We start from the raw sequence: 17,881 nt of genomic DNA, 5'->3' as shown, positions 1-17,881 counted from the left end.
TACGAATCGCGACCCGCTCCGGAATCGGGGAAGGAGTGGGTCCGCACTCGCCGAGCCATCTTATCAATCACCGTTACCAGTCCACGGAAGACTTCCCCGCTACGGATACTGCGGGTACAATATGCGGGTGGCTCCGGTGAGCAGACCACTAGCAGATGACAGGATTCCGAGAAGATATCGCGCCTTCCGGCTTTTACAGCGAGCTGGGCGTTTGGGTTCACCGCGGCTACATGGTAGTCAAAAAAAAAAAAAAAGAAAAAAAACACCTTGTTTCTCGCAGTATCTGTACCGAAATCCGATGGCTGAGCATGACACCATGTCTCGATTCTGAGACCGTCTTAGAGCTTCTATATGAACATTTTTTTTCCCCCGCGGTTGAACGCGCTCACACCAGCATCCTTATCTGCATCAATTCGGGTTCGGCGTCTGAGGGTGACGGGAGATTCCAGATAAACCACTGCAGAAGCAAAATGGCAGTGTCCGAGCCCGCCGCCTTCTCAGGTCTCCCTGCCAAGGTCCGCAGCATCATTACCGCCAGTAATACCTCGGACTCGGTCCCCTTCCGCGCGCGCACCGCCTATGCCCACCGCACCTGGGCGCGCACCTTCAGCTGTCTCCCGGAGCTCTTCATCCAGCCCGAGTCCCTCGCCGAGATCGAGAAGGCAGTCAGCCTCGCCCGCCAATGCCGCCGGCGCCTCGTGACCGTCGGCTCGGGCCACTCGCCCTCCGACCTCACCTGCACCTCCTCCTGGATGCTGAACCTGGACAACTTCAACCACGTGCTGTCGGTCGACGGCGCCACTGGCCTCTGCACCGTCCAGGCGGGCATCCGCCTGTACCAGCTCAGCGCGGCGCTCGACGCGGCCGGGCTGGCGATGCCGAGCTTGGGAAGCATTGATGAGCAGAGCATCGCCGGCGCCATCAGCACCGGCACGCACGGAAGTAGCCTGCATCATGGGCTCGTGAGCGAGAGTATTATCGAGCTCAAGGTGACTATGGCAGACGGGAAGACGAGGGCGTGCTCGGCCGAACGGAGGCCGGAGCTATTCCGCGCCGCGCTGCTGTCGGTCGGCGCGCTGGGGGTGATTGCCGAGGTGACGCTGCGGGCGGTGCCGGCTTTCTCGCTATCGTGGAGCCAGACGATCGATGCGGATTCGAGGCTGTTCAGCACGTGGCACGGGGAGTTGTGGAAGCAGGCTGAGTTTGTGAGGGTGTGGTGGTTCCCCTATATGCGGAGGGCGGTGGTGTGGAAGGCGGACCGGGTACCCAAGGAGGATATCGAGGCGGGGCGGGTCAGGCACCACCAGCCGGGCACCAGCTTCCTGGACACCAGGCTGGGGTATATCGTCTACCACAACCTGCTGGCGATGGCGCGCTGGTTTCCGCGCATTACCCGCTGGATCGAATGGTTTGTGTTCGGCCTGAACTACGGCTTCCGAAACGGCGACCGCACGCGCGTGAGCGGCGTCCAGCCGAGCTACAAAGCCTTCCTCCTGAATTGCCTCTACAGCCAGTTCGTCAACGAGTGGGCGATCCCGCTGCACAAGGGGCCCGAAGCGTTGCAGCGACTCGGCGCGTGGCTCAACCGCCTGCAGCCCGGCGACCCGGGCTATGTCGACCATCGCATCCCGTTCAGTGCCGAGGGCCTGTGGGTGCACAGCCCCGTCGAGGTGCGCGTAAGCGACACGACGGTGAAGTCCAGCGCCGCCGAGGGCAACCGGCCCTACCTGGACATCACCCCCGACGATGGCCCCGCGCTCTACCTCAACGCGACCATGTACAGGCCGTACTATCGCGACCCGAGCAACCGGGCCACGGAGCGGTACTACCAAGCGTTTGAGTGGTTGATGCGCGACTTGGGAGGTAGACCCCACTGGGCCAAGACCTTCACTGTCACGCCGGACGAGTTTGATACGTGGTACGGCGAGGAGTGGAGGCAGTTCTGCCGGGTGCGGGACGAGGCGGATCCGGAGGGTATGTTTGTCGGACCATGGCATCGCAGGTATCTGCTTGGCGGAGAGACGCGGTCACTTCCGCTCGAGGAGATCGGCTTTGTGCGCGAGCGGGCGGAAGGGGGCGGTTTCTGCGTGTTGGGACGCCAGAATCCGGCCGCGACGGTGTAGAGAATCCGCGAGATTTGGGGTTCGGCGGGGAACTTGACAGGTCGGCTGCGGCGTTTAGGGTTTCTGCGCTATCTTGCCCGTCCATACTGCTCACATTGCCACCATGGATTGGCATGATTGGTATTAGTATTCCTTAGGCGCTGGGTCCTCCGGCAGCGTGGCGTCATTCTATATACTGACAACAATGTTGTGGTAAGCATGCATAAACTGCATCACGCATCGAGGGCGGGCGTCTTCCCCCATTCTACAATCATACGTCCATCTATAAACGACCAGCCATCAGGTCTGATATACGGCGTAACCTGAATTCCACGCATTCTTCAAGCATCCAGCTTCAACCGCTCCAGCATCCTATCGATCTTTTCCAATAGGATCTGGTAGTTCACCGCGTCCGACGCAAACTCGTCCTCCACCACCTCTCCATTCAGTGCCCTCACACCACCGCCTTCCTCCCCTTCCATAGCTCCCCGCTCCTCCTTCTCGACCACCACGTCTTCCTCCCCGCCGTGCCCCTCCACGGTATTCACCCCCTCATCCAACATCTCCTCCAGCCCGTCCCCCTCAAATCTGAGTCGGAACCGCTCCGAAAGATAATACCGGATATCATCCAGCAACTCTATGGTGTCAGTCTCCTGTCTTGCCTTCAGCCGCGCCGCACTTTCCTGGATCAGATCGGCAAACTCCTCCTCGTCGATGTAATCCTCGAGCCGGCTGGCCAGGTAGCGCGCCGCGAACTCCTCGAGGCGCTGGACTTTGAGATCCCAGGCTGCGTGAATTACGTCGTAGACATTGATGGGCTCTACTTCTACTACTTCCGCAACCTCCCCCGCATTCTCTGTCGCTTCCGTCTTGGCGGCGTTGTGCGTGCGGTCAACTAGGGCATTGGCGTTGCCGCTGCCGAGCGTGGAGATGGTGACGGCAGCCTTATTCTTGAGCTTCTCGAGGAGCAGCATGTCGGCCGCGTAGAGCAGGTCAAGGGCGTGCTCTAGAGGGCAGTCGACTTTCTCGGTGTAGAGGAAGCGGAGAATGATTTCCAGGACCTGCGGGCTGCAGTCCACCTTGATGATGTGCAGGTGCTCTGTGTCCTGGGCTTCGAGGAACTCGGAGGAGAACATGGTCTCGAAGTAAGGGCTGCGGATCAGGAAGGGCTTGTGCGCTGGGAAAAGCACCGAACGTCGCGGAGGCTTTCGAGGGGTGTCCATATCCGATGAGCTCGTCGGGCCAACTGGGATGCCCCTCCCGTCCGAGAGGATCTCGGTATCTGCGTCCTCTTCGCCTTCTAGTTGTTCGTCCGCTCTCACCAGACAGTCGGCAAAGATGGCGTTGTGGTGGGGCCACTTCACGTCGTCAACCTTGCGGGTGTCGACCAGCATTTTGTGCTTGAGCACTGTGTTGTGAAATAGGGCTTCCACTTGCGCTTGGGCTCGTTGGGTCTCGTCTTGTTGCCGCTGTCGAGCGAGCCGTCGGTCGTTGATCGACAAAACGGCCTCCCACAGCTGCTCGATCTCAAGCTGCTTGCACAGTTTGTCGATGCCCCTGAAAACTTCCTCCTCGGTAACCGCGCTCCTAGGGCCGACGAAATCCCGGGGAAGGTCACCAAGGTACAGATAGCGTAGTACAACCCGGAAAGCCTCAACCGGGATCGCATGGGACAGTTTCCATGTCACCGTCTCGGGTGCATCTGCGAACTTGCGCATGAAATAGGGTGAGCGTGCCGAGAGAAGGAATTTGTGCAGCCGAAACTCGTCTATAGCAGCTGACAGAGTGATGTCGGAAGTTGGAGGCGTGTCGCGGACTAGCAGCGATGTAATGTGGGACGACCATGGCTGCAGGGGGTCCGCCGTTTTAGAGTAGTCGTATGAGAGGAGTAAGTTCCTGATTTTGTTGTTGAGTGCGTTGTAAACGGCTCGTTCGCGCTCGAAGGACTCAGGGTCGGCCAGTGCTCCTGACATGAACAGTGAGTACATGTAAAACGGAAGTACATACGGTACCGCCTACTGAGTCTCCGTGTCCCTGAGTGAGATTCACATACCTGATTCCAGGAGCAACTGAACTAGCTCATAGTGACCACATAAGCTCGCCTGCTGACGGTCAGCAAAACTGTGCTCGGTTTTTGATCTGGAATCGGACTACGGCAACATACAACCACGAGCGGGGTGTAGTCGAACTGATCCTTGGCATTGATGTTGACGCCCGCGGATATTAACTCCTGGCAGCGCTTCAGATCGCCACGGCGACAGGCCTGCAGGAAGTCGTGGAACTCCGGAGACAGGTCCAGCGGATGGTCGTTTCGAAGCACACCGTTACGAATGAGCTGGTTGTCGTCTTTGAGTTTGGCTTCTAATTCGAACTTGCGGAGCACCATTGTCTATACTCTCTATGGGCGGAAAGAAAAAATATCCAGTTATTAATGGGATGAAGCGAACTTAGCGGAGTAACAATCAAAAGGGAAAGGGGAAGCAGCACTTGGCTTCCTCAACCTGAAAGTTACTGCAGCAATATCCGAGATCAAGAACTATAACCCAGCCAGAAGGGGCGACATCTTCAACCACACTCACTCATTGCCACCAGTGAGTGGCGTTGCGGACATATCGGAACTCATGTCGTCGCAGCGCGCTTCCCCACTTCGGTCCATCTGGGATAACGTTATCGATAACAAGCAACGGGGCAATTGCGGGCCAGGCTGCCCAGGGTCGGACAATTTCGGGCCGTCCCAGCTATGTACAGCCCCTGCAGAATTGTCGGCCAATTGCAGACGGCTATTCCCAATGCGGCACCGTTGCCTAGGCAGCGACGGGTTTGTTGACTGGTGATACCACCTGCAGGATCCGATTCTTCGGCAGCAGCTGTGAAACAACACCCGCACTTGAAACTGCAACTTGCTCCTTTATACGAACTGTAACCCTCAGCGGCCAGCCGTGAATTACTAACCTTAGCAGGGACATCAACACCTATTTCACCTTCAAACTGCTTATGGAGGACGCCGTTGCGATTTGAACGGCCCGTCCCAATTGACACTTCGGGATCCCCAAAATCAGTACCACTTGCCCACAGCCAGAATGTCAGAGAGCGACAAGTACGAGGTATTAGAAAAGATTGGTATGCACTCTCTGCCAGTGTTCTTCCGCATAATGCAAGCTGACTCAATCACTACATCGCCCTCCAGGCCATGGCTCGTTTGGCGTCATCCGAAAGGTGCGGCGCAAGGCCGACGGCATGATTCTCTGCCGGAAGGAGATCAGCTACCTGAAGATGTCGCAGAAGGAGCGTGAACAGCTCCACGCCGAGTTCCAGATCCTGTCGACCCTGCGCCATCCCAACATCGTCGGCTACTACCACCGCGAGCACCTGAAGGCCACCCAAGACCTGCACCTTTACATGGAGTACTGTGGGAACGGGGATCTCGGGCGTGTCATTCGAAACCTTCAAGAAAAGAACCAGTACGCTGAGGAGGCCTTCGTCTGGAGCATCTTTTCTCAGCTCGTCACGGCGTTATACCGCTGTCACTATGGCGTCGACCCGCCCGAGGTGGGCAAGACGGTGCTCGGGCTGGGCACAACGGCGAGACCGAAACCGCCGGCAGGGGGGATGACAATCCTACACCGCGACTTGAAGCCCGAGAATGGTTGGTGGGCCCTCGTTTGAGAAGCTGGTGTGGCACGCTCCGATCTAACTGCTGCAGTGTTCCTTGGCGAGGACAACTCTGTGAAGCTGGGGGACTTTGGCCTCTCCAAAGTGATGCAATCCCATGATTTTGCCTCGACATATGTGGGAACGCCCTTCTACATGTCCCCCGAGATCTGCGCGGCGGAGAAGTACACACTCAAGTCTGACATCTGGTCGCTGGGCTGCATCATCTACGAGCTCTGCGCACGGGAGCCGCCGTTCAACGCCAAGACCCACTTCCAGCTGGTCCAGAAGATCAAGGAGGGCAAGATCGCGCCGCTGCCCGCCATATACTCGGCCGAGCTCTTTGCTGTCATCAAGGACTGCCTGCGGGTGAACCCGGACAGGAGGCCGGACACCGCAATGCTGCTCAATCTGCCGGTGGTGCGACTAATGCGCAAGGAAAAGGAGGTTGTTGATTTCAGCAAGACACTCAAGGCGAAGGAAGAGTCGCTTAACAGGCGCATCCGGGAACTCGACCAGAAGCTGTCAGCACTCGACCAGGACAAGCTGTCCATGCGCCAAGAGATCGATTCATCTCTCCGAAGAGAGTGGGAGGTCAAGGCACGGCTCGAGATCGACAGGCTGGTTTCCCTGGAGATTGAGCAGCTTCAGAGAAAGTTTGAGCATGAGGTCCAGATGCGGGTGGAAGTGGAGCTGCAGAACAGGAAGGCAACGACGCGCAACGAGGAGGAGAGGCAAGAGTTATCATCCTCGCTCTCCAAGTCCGATCATCCACATTCTTCCATTGGAAGCGCCGATAGCGAGTTCCCTTCGACAACCGATATCTCGGAATTTTCAGTGGAGTCGCCGGAAATGCACCCGCTCAAGAAGAGCGCTCGCACCCCGTTCACGCGAGCCCAAACAATGTTTGCTATGGGCCCTGTTGGCACGCCAATGGACATTGAGATGGCCTCGCCGTCACCCATTACGATTGCGTCGCTGTCACTCTCGCCTCGCCGCCACGCCGCCGCCAAACCGCCAACGCTGAACCCGACCAACATCTTTGAAGCCAACCACACGGCCGGAGAGTCGCGCTGGGATTCGGTGCCCGATCCCGTCGGCTCCGACTCGGACTCTGATGATGAAATCAATATCCCATCGCCAACTCGGATGATCAAGTCAAGAAAGAACCCCTTCATGTCCAAAGGGCGACCTCAGTTGCACGCCCAGAAGTCAATGCCCACCCATCGCCTGCAGTCTAAGCAGTCGCAGGCGTTCCAGGGCAAGACCATACCCGTGGCCGCCTCGAACCCCGATTTGCAAACCGCCGTTAGGACCGTCGGAAGCAACGGCGTGCTGCAGGACCGGAGTAACAGCCCCAACCGCCGCCTGAGCAAAATCCCCTCCGCCGCCAACCTCAAACACAATAACAGCGGTGGCAGCAGCAGCGATGGCCCCTCGGCCCCACTGAACCGCAAACCCTCCATGGGCAAGATGGACGGTCGCAACGAGCAGCAGCCGCCATCTGCCCAGCCGCCCCTCCTCAACAAGGTTCCCGGGCCGGGGAAGAACAACATTGTCGGCCGGACCCTGGTCGAGCTCCAGCAGGCTCGTGCGGGCGGCCGGCCCCTGAGCGCCGTTTTCAGCGGCGACGCGAACAGCAACACCATGATGGTCAACGCGAACGTCAGCCCCGTGCGAGCGTTCAGGGAGCACGCGGCCGCGGCGAATCGCGGGAGCGGGACCACGATCATGTCGGAACCGGCCGCCGTGTGGGATCCCGAGCGCGAGGAGATGCCCAGTCCGTTCTTGCGGAGGAAGCCCGTGAGGACTAACTAGCCTCGCGCAGACGATCTAAAGATACCCATTGTTTTTGTTTTGGGGCCGCTCGTTTTCATCAAGCTCTTTCCTTTGTCAATTTATTGATCTCGATAAGTGGGATGGGTACGGAGGGGATGATGGATGCTGAGATGATTGGGGACGGGATAGATGGGTCGATCTGTCTGAATGTACTGGGACCCTATCCGAGCCCTCTTGACGGCGAGTATCCAGCCCGGAGTTTGGGGATTGTTACTTTTAGACGGGACAACATCGGCATCATGTCTACGACGGATTGGAGTTTCTTTTGTCAAGACATGCCGAAGAAACGGTGGGCGCGGAAGTGGAGCACTTGGAAACAGGGCGTTTTGGAGAACGGGGGGGTACGACTGTCTGCATGAATAGGTCTTTTCCTTGGATGTCCTGTCTTTTCCTGCAACGTCGTCTGTCGTGTAGTGGCTAAATGCCGAGTTAACATGAGTAATCGTACGCCGCTCACTGCATCGCATGCCTTTTATTTAGCTGGAACATGGTTCGTTTACTTGGTGTTCGGCTGGGAAAGGAGTTCGCTGAGCGAGTTTGAGCGGCCTACTGTGACCTTTCTTTTGGCAACCTGTCGTTGGCGGGCACTTAGGCACATTCTACTAGTACCTCATCTGTATCCCGTCCTTCCATGAGGGGAGAGGCGCGAGAGCAACGGGATGCTTCAGGCAACATGTATGTCTGTACGTCACAGCCAGCACTTATCAAGCAGCCAAGCCACAGCAATGCTGGCTGCAGCTTCAACTTGGACTACGAGTCTGTTTCCGCAAGCCACTGGAGAGTCGGTACTAGTGCCGTTGTGCTACCCAGCAGTTAATGGTCAAGAAATCAAGCAGGCAGGCGGATGGATGTAAACAGCTTCCCCGCACCCGAGAAGGTGTGTCGTCTAGCTGCTTAGGGCTCACCATACCCGAGGAGGGGGAAGCGAGAATTCAGGTTTGGCAAGCGAGGAGCCAAGCCATAAATGACGATAGAGCTGTCCGCTCACTCGGATCGGAATCGAGTCTGTGTGCCCCGCTCCCCTGCTTGCATCGGTGCATACAGCCATCCATTACCTTCCCCTCCGTCCTCCGCTCCGCAAAGCTGCCGTATCCATCCCCGCTCCCCTCCCGTTTGTCCCAATGCTAGGGGAGGGAATACACAGTAATACCAATCCAAGATCGACTGGTTTGCTCCTTGTACACGAGGAATAGTGAGACCAACAGGCATGATATGTCGCCCTTGGTTGCTTCACTGCTGCTCCTGCTCCTGCTACAGACTGGAAATGGCCGACGACACTGAAGCCAAGTGGGAATCGGGGGCTCTGCAGGGAGCGGATGGCGGATGACGGGCGGTCGACACCGGGGAGTACGGAAGAGAGCCGGCAAGTGCGAGCGGCCAGCAAACGCAGAGCGTGCAGGACGTGCAGAAGAATACCTGTGGGAGAGGGGAACAGTGTTCCGGAGGGTGAGCTGCAGGTTGGTCGGTTCCGTCTGCAGTGATGGCACTTTCAGCAAGCCACAGGCAGTGGGAGGCAGGTCAGATCGGATCCTGTCTCCCTCTCTCTCCTCTGGCCCTGCACAAACATTATGTATGGGCAAGTCGAGTCGGGCAAATCCATGCCGTGCTATGATCGACTCGGTCCGCGGCTGCAAACAGTCAGCATTTACAACCTCCATATCGTGCAGCACCTACTTACCTACAGGGATGGCCGAAGCCTTGTCGTCAAGCTGTATGGGCAATGCGCGAGCCCGAGCCGATGCAGCCAAAGCCCAGGTGATGATGATGTCTCGCGTGCATCTCTACATACCATCTAGCAGAGGGCTCACTTGGAGGCCCGGGACTTTTGTGACATGTGGCTTGAATGGCTGCAGTGGTTATGGTCCTTGCTCATTCGAGAAATGCGGGGGGGTGCGCGAGCGGCCTTGCAGCCATGACCTGATTTTACTTTCTTTTTACAAGCTCAGGACGGGATGTGGTTACAAGGGGGAGAGGCTACTAGTAGTTTGACAATTCCAGGCTCGAATTGAAAGTGATTGCAGGTGCGGAAACAGCAACCGTGAGCTCTCAGCAACTTCGCAGCCGCGGGTGGCACATTGCGTTCAAGTTGCGGACACATTCTCCTCCCGCGATGGATGGAAGTTAACACTACTGGCAGTTATTATTAACCTGCGTGAACCGGGGACAAAATAAGGGTGAGACATTTGTCGCAACGGTCGGGAAACGGCGCAAAGAAGCCGTCCAATAAGCGCCGCGCAACTCGGAAAAGAAAGAAAGGAGGCTTATTATGACCGTTTCAGGCGGCCCACAACCTCCACCTCAGAAGATCGGTAGACAACATCCCGCCATCTATGTGATCCGTACTTACACCAAGGTAGCCAAGTCTAGTATTTATCAGTTTTCGGCTGCCGTGCAATGGAAAAGAAGAGGTGGCGTCCCGCCGAAACCAATGCCGAGAGGAGGAATACCAATCTGTCCAGAACTGGATGCTCGGCGAGCCGGACGCACCGTCATATGCACCAGGAAAAAAGAAGAACGGAGGAGGCTACGGGGATGCTTTCCGCCGCGGAAGCATCCTACAGCAGTAGTGTAGGGTACCTAGTGTAGCCTGTTTTGGATTCGTCGAGAACTTCGAGTTGACAGCGGCAGAGAAGAAGACGTGTCGACCACCAGTGCTACCACACTACGGATTACTAGACTCTAGACCGATCACCGACCCATGGAGCCATGGTCAGGGAAATATTTGATTGCCCGTCAGGTGGCATCGTGATGGTTGATGGTGTTATGCCAACCCACGATCAGCGCGTTTTGCGTCCAACCTTGGGGCTGCTACCTCACAACAAGTAGGATGATCACCCCGGGCCGCCGGAAGATCTGGACTGGGGTGTGTCTGAACGTTGCGGTGAAGGGCGACAGCTGGCTCTGGATGGATCATCAGGGCGCGGATTCCTCAGGCATCCCCGACACCGCCCCTCCCTCCGCCGTGTCGACTCCCGCCCCCCTGATCAGGTCGTGGCCGGGTCTGCATTTGGGGAAACAGATCACAACACAACCGTGTCCTTTTGCTTCTCGAAGCTATCCCGCGGAGCCCAGAGCACGGAGGGGATGCGTGGGGAGTACCTACTATGATACGTACTACTAGTAGTTTACATACATAACGACTAGCAAACAGTCCTGCGCGTCTTGTTGGTGCCAAAACAGCTTGTTTACACTAATTCACTGGAATTGGACAGCCTTCCGCCGTCGCAGCGATGCAGTGGGGGGCCCGCAAGATGCAGGTGACAGCCACGGGCATTGGGTAGACAGCTCGGGCGTACTGTACATACATTACAGGTGTGCATTATGGAAGGGCCACGGGACGATCATATCTAGGCGGGATTTTAGACACTGATGAGTGGAAGGCTGCGGCAGACAGCAACACATCCCAGTGGACGGTACCGGTATCTGATATGTGATCAACCAGAACATGCAGGGTGTTATTACCGATTCCCCCGTTCCATGGCTTTGGCTGATCCAGTGTTACAGTTGCCTCTGTGAGCTTCCTTCTACGGCTGGCCCAAAGCAATCACTCGTCACCTTGACCGGACTGGTAGCCTATCATGATGAGCCAACTTTACCTCAGCTGCGCCGTGGCCACCTCTACGGCACAACAAAAGCACCATGCGTTGTCAAGGTAGCATATCACATGGAATGCCAGGGACACGACAATTTTCTCGTCCCTTGACCGGGGGCGCTCCAAACCTGGCCCTGCGAAATGCACTTAGATGCAGCACCAAGTAATAGTATGCTGGTCATTTACGCAGGAGGAAACCTGGGCTGCACATTTTCGATATTCATTACTATTGCACTATATCAAGCTCTGTTATGACAAGGTCTTGTCCATAACTATTGCGAGTCCGAAAGGTTCCGGCCCGACGTCGGTACGTAATGTTGTACATGTACCCTACAGAGCTTCCTCGCATGCATTTCAGGTGACTCACAAACAAGACCTATACGCTGCAGGTACACGCCTACTTCCAATAGGTCGCCAGGCTCTTTGCCGTCCTGTCTGGCCGGAGCTTTTGAGTTCCAACGTTAGCTTCGAGGTGGTTACCACACGACCCCGCAAGGCGTCGCTGAACGGAAGAGCTTGGGCGGCATCTGAGACCTAGCTGGTCTGAGATTTCTCCCTGCGTCCATCAGATCTCTCTCATGACAGTACGAGTGCATGCTGGACGGTTACCGAGGGGTTCACATGTCGACAGAGACATCTTGTTCGAGTCGCATTTCAGTCCTTACAATAGTCGAGGTCGAAAGCATTGTACTCGGGTCGACAAGAGGAACAAAGCTCCTGGTTCTTCGTATGTACGATCGCCCCTGCGGTGATCGACAGATGCCACAAACTCTAAACTTCCCCTGTTGGTCGCAATCGGAATTTCGGGGCCGGAAATTGTGCCGAACCAATTAGACGAGACAGAGCTCCAACATTCGGATGTTGGTGAACGGAGGGCAGACTTGTCGCTGTTACTTCAGCCCGGTGTACGGAAAACCTTGTAGCGTACGACTATTATACTGTCGTGTAATGTACTAGGTATGTATGTATGGTACGACACTGTTATGCTCAACAGTGTCACCGCAGTACAGTAGTAGTTGCATACAACAGACGAGCGGTTGATTGATCAGGGCGACGATGTCCGATGCGAGATGCATCCAAAAGTGGAAGGTCGTTCAATGGCAGTCGATGGCCCGTCGACCCACAAGCGCAGCGTGGCATGGTGTACTCAGTAGGTATTGTATGTATTACGGAATATTTTCCCGGCCAAGGGAGTACGAATAAAAGTGACGCTTACCAGTGCTTACCCAAGTGCTAAGCGAGTCGCGCTAGCCAACGCCACGCCGATCGCCCACACAACGGTAACTTTTTGCTCGCACGAGAGAATTGCTCGCCTGGGACGCTGTACTATGTACCTATGGTGCAACCAAACATACGAAGCTAACGTTATGCTGTATAGGCCGTATGTAGAGTTGTCGCCGTGGCTTATTGCTGGAGCCTGAGACTATATCAGCCATCGTATAGACATGTAATCAAAGACTCTCCGAAATACAGCCGTCCTGGCCACCGGTGTCATCACCTCAGGTAATTTGTCCGTGTAACAGCCATCCGCCTTCTTCCATGCGTTGCCGAATATTCCGGAACACAACAGCATGTAGGAAGTTATTAGTGTATGTTGGACTAAATATACAACCCTTCGGGGTTACAAAGGTTATTTTTTAAGCCCGCCAACCAGCTTAAAAATAACCTTTGTAACCCCGGAGGGTTGTATAGTAGTTGGGTGCACCATAACACTTTTATGTCCAGGCGCCGTACCTAGATAGGTACAGTACTGAATGCCGGCGAGGGCGTGTGCGACTCGTTTAAATCAAGCCGCCTATGTGGTGGCTGGCATGTATGTAGAACAAGCCACAGCGAGACCCACCTCGCCCGACCCGGGACGGCGAGAACAAGATTCTGTGCCGCAGGTTGCCGCGGAGTTGGCCGGGAAAGCAGGCCTGCAACTTCGCTTGCTCAAGTGCCGGGAGTGACATCAAAAGTCGCGGCGAGTGTATAAGCGGCGGACACCCAAGCGGCCGCACTACGTAATGGGGCCGTTTGCCGGGGCAGGCCGGGCGGGTACCTTACTGGGTCCGCCGCCGGCTCCCGGCCGGAATCCTGATTGCGGGGTTCCCGTGGCATTCCAGACGCATCTTCGGACAGCTTACACGTGAGGTGAAGGGATCACCTGGGTACTGGACCTGATGGAAGCTAGGTACTGATGTCTACGCCGGGCCACCAAGCGTTAGGAAACACGAGATGGTGCGAGTATCTACCGCATCAAACTCGAAGAGGCACTGCAGTACCGACGTGCACCAGCTCAACTTGCCGTCCTATTCTACTGCAGGCATCTGAAGTTTTGAACGCGGTAACCTGGCCAACACGCGTGGAACACAACTAATCACAGGTAGATACTAGTAGTTGTATCGATTGGGAATCCTCTAGCTTGAAGTGTGCCAGCGTCTCAAAAATAACTGGCAGATGATCTCATATCGAGTTGTCGGCAAGGTGGCCAGCTTGGCAGATACCGAGTACCTACCACTTCCTGAAATCCACTGAGCCACGAAGTGCAACACTTAAAAAGCGTGTTGCATCTCGCACGCGACTTGTGTCTAGCAAAAGTTCTGCATGTCAGCGATGCCCGAGCGGCGTCAACTTGGTGTTTAAGGCCCGTTCCAGTCTGCCGGAACCGCTCTCGGGAAGTTCATCCCATCATTATGCCTCGAGAATTTGGACTGGTTGACCTGCAGAAAACCCCGGATGCGGCACGGATGTGGCACAAGGGGCCCGCTTGGCTACACCGGTACTGTCTGATTCTAGCCTCCTAAGGGACCCGGTCTCGAGCCAGCGCATCAACAACAAGTGCCAGGCTAACTTGAGTCTCTCCGCCAGCCCCTGCCGCACGTCAAACACAGGTCCAGACAGGCTACGCTCTTTCCGGCTGTACCCCAGCGAGCCCAGCGAACAAGGAGACTCCTACGCTATGTAATAACGCTGATGATCAAGGACCCCTGAACCACGACGCCAATCTCAGCGGCTGCGGGGGCTTCACTCGATCGAAAGTTGAGATGATCTCTCCAGATTAGCCTTTGTTTCCGAGGGTTCCAGCGTGTTTCCTCTCTCCCACAAGCGTCCCAGGTGCACCGCGTCTCAATAGCTTACCGTAACCTTCCTGCATTGGCAGCGACATCAGGGGGCAGGTGTGCAAAGCAGCTTTTTGATCCCATCATATCTATCTGGGGTCTCTCATCAGATATATCGCGGCCGCCAATGGCGGGAAGAGAAAACATAAAAGCGGTGTACTACTGTACAGAGAGACTCCGCACGCATTCCACACAATACAGGAAGCTACCTGCTCGCTAAGCGATCGCAACGGTGGTATCAAAGCATGCACGAAACAACTGTCAAGACCGATCGTATCCACTGCCCTATGACCGATTCAGCGTTCCTGATGGGCCATCGCCTAGGCGCAACTGCCGTGCTACACCATGTCAGGGTACCAGCTGGCCGGACTTGGGACAATGATGAGATTGTTGCGTCTTTGGCAAGGCGAGGACCAAAGGGACCTGTTGCTCCTTGCAGCAAACCCGTAGCAGCTGCGATGGCGCGGTGAATCGCTTGTTGAGGTGAAAGCCATGCGAGATATGATCTCCGAGACAAGACTGGGCGATCCCCCGGAGGCAATCGTTTTGAGATGGCAGCCTGCAAATCTCCAAGATGAACAACGGCACGGCATAAGTTCAACTCAACGATCCGGTCGCACACCAGCTGCCGTACCTAATGCACACTACCCCTGGTGGCCTTTTTTTGCTCTGTAGAGTCCTGTATACCTAGTTGTTACCAGTGTTCAATTTTTTTTTTTGCAATCCGCCTCGGAGCCGACGCTCGTCTCAAGCTTCGAGTTGTGTGTGTGCGTGTGTCTAACCCATTGGCGGTCCCAAACCCCCTCTCCCCCAAACGATCAAGCGGTCGTGGCAGACCAGGGTCTTGAAGGTACGTACCGAATGACCCCACCGCAGTGATCTCATCCCCTCCACAGATTCATCAAGCCTTGTCCGGCAATAGCTCCTGTTTCGGTTAAGTGTCCGTGTGGCTGCCACAATCCCAGCAAACTGGCGGCAAGGAAAAGCGGAGGATAAAAGTGCCGCCTCGAAAAGGCTAGTGTAGCGTGGACAGCATGCAATGCACGCATGTACAACTCACCACTTCCGCCAGCTTGGGCACGCTTCAAAATACAGTAGTGTTTGAATGCACATACCTAGGTGAACAGTAGCGACGTCGGCTGTCGGTCTTTCGATGCAAACTCGAACCTGTAGACAAACGCATTGCGAAAGTTAATGTGTCTGGTGGTGGCCTTGGCTTCGTGCAAGCCTCAGACGTCTGGACTCGGCAGATCAATGGCACATCATGATAGCCGGAGTAGTGTACTACGTAGTGTATCCAAGGATTCCAAGCAGCCAGGGTCCCTCGGTCCGTTGCTGTTGTGGCGCTTCCGGCTGGTGCTGGCAAGGGGTACCCACAACATGGGCCCGACATTGGGCTCGGGCATCAGATCAGCGAGGTCCCGACGCACCCGGAGTCAGAACCAACATATAATAGGAGGTGTTATAGTACGGAGGTAGGTAAGTTCAGGAGCGTATGTACGTACGTGTGTGTATTGTACATACGGATACACTACCACGCTACTACCTCCGTACTACGCATAGTTGTAGTCGTACTGTTACAGACACGGCAGGGGTTGCAGTGGCATGAAATGGCAGAAGGAGGGATGGGAAGGATTCCTCTGATCAACACCGGCCTTGGGCCGTGATCCCTGCTCTGGCACAGCACCCCCGGGCCGCCGGTCAGACCCACACCCAATTTGCGACAACCACCTGCTGGCCGCCTTGGCCCGGGGATCAACTTGTGGATTTCGTGTGGATGTGCGCTGGATCATCCACAGATTCCCCATGGATGTTCTTCGGTGAGATATGGTACAGTACAAAACGGCCCGGTTCTTCCCACTTGCCATCCCAAACCCAAACAAGCTTCTTTCTCGACGCACACAACACGTGTAGGACTGCTTAGTGCTTAATCATACTACAACGCTCAGCCAGCCGAATTGAACTACTCGAATACGTCCAATTCAACGACGCTCTCAGGGACTGAATATCCTCTCTGCAGCTGCCTTTCATCCTCCCGCACAAAAAAGCTTCACTCCACAACCCCGCCCATTATTCACTTTGGGCGGCCGAGCCTCCCGCGCAGCAACGATGGCGGGCACGATGGTCACGGCGCACTACGCGGCAGCGCCTCAACCTAGTAACTTTCAATATGGTTACATGCCGCCACCTTCACCACCTATGGATGAGACAGCAAAATGTTCGCTGCCGTCCATCTCAAATCTCCTGGGACTGGCGGACCAAGGGTCCCCGACATCAGAGACATCGCCTCAGTCTCAGCAGCAATGTATGGACATGGAATGGTGGGACATGTGGCAAGCTGGTACTGACAACATGATCCCAGCACAAGTATTGAAGCCCGATCCGCGGCCTACGTCGTCCCACTATGCCAACCCGGCATTGGTCAAGGCGGCACTGCCGCCCAGCCCGCCCATGTCCTCAGATGCGTCTCTCGAAGGGTTCAGCTCGCCATCGGCGAGGTCCGTGAGCCAGGTCTCGAACGGCTCGAATTACTACTTCGAGACAACTCCCCCCCTCCAGGTGGAGTCGGACACGCGGCAGATGACAGCTCCCGCTCAGGTCCCGCGTCTTCCGGTCCAGAACTCGGCATATCAACAACCCCAATATCCCGGTCCTGCGTATATGAGCCAGCCCACCATGACCTCCTACTATCCTCCGATCCAGGCCGCCGCGCCCGCGCAGCCGCAGATGTCCGGGCTTTACTACCAGCGGCCACTCCCCCAGGTGAGTCAACGTCGCAGTCGTATGGCGGGCACATCTGTTTGTATCTAACATTTGATTCAGAACTTCCCCCCGCCAATGCCCGTATCGGTAACACTGGCCCCGGCGGCGGCGGGCAACCCTTGGCAGCATCACCACTACATCGCTCCTTCGGCGTCAGCATCTTTCCCTCAGAGCCAAGACCGGTACATCTGCCCGACTTGCAACAAGGCCTTCTCCCGGCCCAGCTCTCTCCGGATCCACAGCCACTCCCACACGGGGGAGAAACCGTTCAAATGCCCCTTTCCCGGCTGCGGCAAGGCGTTTAGCGTGCGGAGCAATATGAAGCGGCACGAGCGTGGATGCCACAACTACGATAGCAGCAGCACCGGCAGCACCGGCAGCAATAACGCCAATGGGGCCAGACCCTGAAAAATCTGGTCACGGCACAGATGGTGTGATTCTGACTCCGGCAACTGCACCGACCCAAGCATTTCTGGATCCACCAGCATATTGAATTCCCAACCCCGGTGGGAACAGGATACAACAACCGACGACAATGAAGAGGCAACCAATACTTTTAGTTCTAATGTATTTTTCCTTCATGGCGGTCATAGATCAGGGCGGAGGCCAAAGATGAACCATCACCTGCACGGTTTGGCGCACAAGGAAGAAGGGAGACCTGTTTCGGCAAAAAGTCCTGATGGTTATGGGTATGGCGACAAGGGGTTTCGGCATTGATATCCACCAGGAACGGCCTACAATACGCGGTAGTTCTTGACGGCGCAGCGGCAGGCGTGGAAAATGGGTTCCGGTTCGGTCTGCAAAGCATTTACATGGGCGTTTCTATTCCCGGA

At 56.1% G+C, this 17,881-nt stretch overlaps 5 protein-coding genes across 5 annotated transcripts; 4 read left to right on the top strand and 1 right to left on the bottom strand.

The window, feature by feature from the left end:
- Positions 1 to 470: 470 nt before the first annotated feature.
- Positions 471 to 2,123, top strand: B0T15DRAFT_388845 (D-arabinono-1,4-lactone oxidase-domain-containing protein; the record flags this gene model as incomplete). Its single annotated transcript, XM_062864462.1, has 1 exon — positions 471 to 2,123. The coding sequence occupies one exon, from the start codon at positions 471 to 473 to the stop codon at positions 2,121 to 2,123; it is 1,653 nt and encodes a 550-aa protein (XP_062726662.1).
- A 160-nt stretch (positions 2,124 to 2,283) lies between these two features.
- On the bottom strand, positions 2,284 to 4,711 carry B0T15DRAFT_53718 (uncharacterized protein). Its single transcript, XM_062869601.1, has 3 exons — positions 4,267 to 4,711; positions 4,156 to 4,204; positions 2,284 to 4,068 (listed from the first exon to the last, which is right to left on the bottom strand). Exons 1-3 carry the CDS (start codon positions 4,486 to 4,488, stop codon positions 2,444 to 2,446), a joined length of 1,896 nt encoding a protein of 631 aa, XP_062726661.1. The 5' UTR covers positions 4,489 to 4,711; the 3' UTR covers positions 2,284 to 2,443.
- A 239-nt stretch (positions 4,712 to 4,950) lies between these two features.
- Positions 4,951 to 7,611, top strand: B0T15DRAFT_53690 (kinase-like domain-containing protein). The gene is made up of 3 exons (XM_062869582.1): positions 4,951 to 5,222; positions 5,290 to 5,748; positions 5,806 to 7,611. Exons 1-3 carry the CDS (start codon positions 5,183 to 5,185, stop codon positions 7,569 to 7,571), a joined length of 2,265 nt encoding a protein of 754 aa, XP_062726660.1. The 5' UTR covers positions 4,951 to 5,182; the 3' UTR covers positions 7,572 to 7,611.
- A 1,207-nt stretch (positions 7,612 to 8,818) lies between these two features.
- Positions 8,819 to 9,720, top strand: B0T15DRAFT_53709 (uncharacterized protein). Its single transcript, XM_062869595.1, has one exon. The coding sequence runs from the start codon at positions 8,916 to 8,918 to the stop codon at positions 9,579 to 9,581; it is 666 nt and encodes a 221-aa protein (XP_062726659.1). The 5' UTR covers positions 8,819 to 8,915; the 3' UTR covers positions 9,582 to 9,720.
- Positions 9,721 to 16,394: 6,674 nt separating this feature from the next.
- On the top strand, positions 16,395 to 17,456 carry B0T15DRAFT_482064 (uncharacterized protein; the record flags this gene model as incomplete). Its single annotated transcript, XM_062866073.1, has 2 exons — positions 16,395 to 17,048; positions 17,109 to 17,456. 2 exons carry the CDS (start codon positions 16,395 to 16,397, stop codon positions 17,454 to 17,456), a joined length of 1,002 nt encoding a protein of 333 aa, XP_062726658.1.
- Between the last annotated feature and the right edge of the window lie 425 nt (positions 17,457 to 17,881).

The sequence above is a fragment of the Chaetomium strumarium genome (genome assembly GCF_033439665.1).
Source record: "Chaetomium strumarium strain CBS 333.67 chromosome Unknown B0T15scaffold_1, whole genome shotgun sequence".
Lineage (NCBI taxonomy): Eukaryota > Fungi > Ascomycota > Sordariomycetes > Sordariales > Chaetomiaceae > Chaetomium > Chaetomium strumarium.
The sequence above is the reverse complement of the archived record's forward strand: the minus strand, read 5'-3'. Positions and strand labels throughout refer to the sequence as shown.

Bases quoted from the DNA above. Each gene is read 5' to 3' on its own strand.
- B0T15DRAFT_53718 (XM_062869601.1), bottom strand. From the start codon at position 4,488: ATGGTGCTCCGCAAGTTCGAATTAGAAGCCAAACTCAAAGACGACAAC. The intron at 4,205-4,266 runs GTATGTTGCCGT...GACCGTCAGCAG, and splicing joins ACTACACCCCGCTCGTGGTT to GCGAGCTTATGTGGTCACTA. The intron at 4,069-4,155 runs GTATGTGAATCT...TGTTCATGTCAG, and splicing joins TCAGTTGCTCCTGGAATCAG to GAGCACTGGCCGACCCTGAG.
- B0T15DRAFT_53690 (XM_062869582.1), top strand. From the start codon at position 5,183: ATGTCAGAGAGCGACAAGTACGAGGTATTAGAAAAGATTG. The intron at 5,223-5,289 runs GTATGCACTCTC...ATCGCCCTCCAG, and splicing joins CGAGGTATTAGAAAAGATTG to GCCATGGCTCGTTTGGCGTC. The intron at 5,749-5,805 runs GTTGGTGGGCCC...TAACTGCTGCAG, and splicing joins CGACTTGAAGCCCGAGAATG to TGTTCCTTGGCGAGGACAAC.
- B0T15DRAFT_53709 (XM_062869595.1), top strand. From the start codon at position 8,916: ATGACGGGCGGTCGACACCGGGGAGTACGGAAGAGAGCCGGCAAGTGC.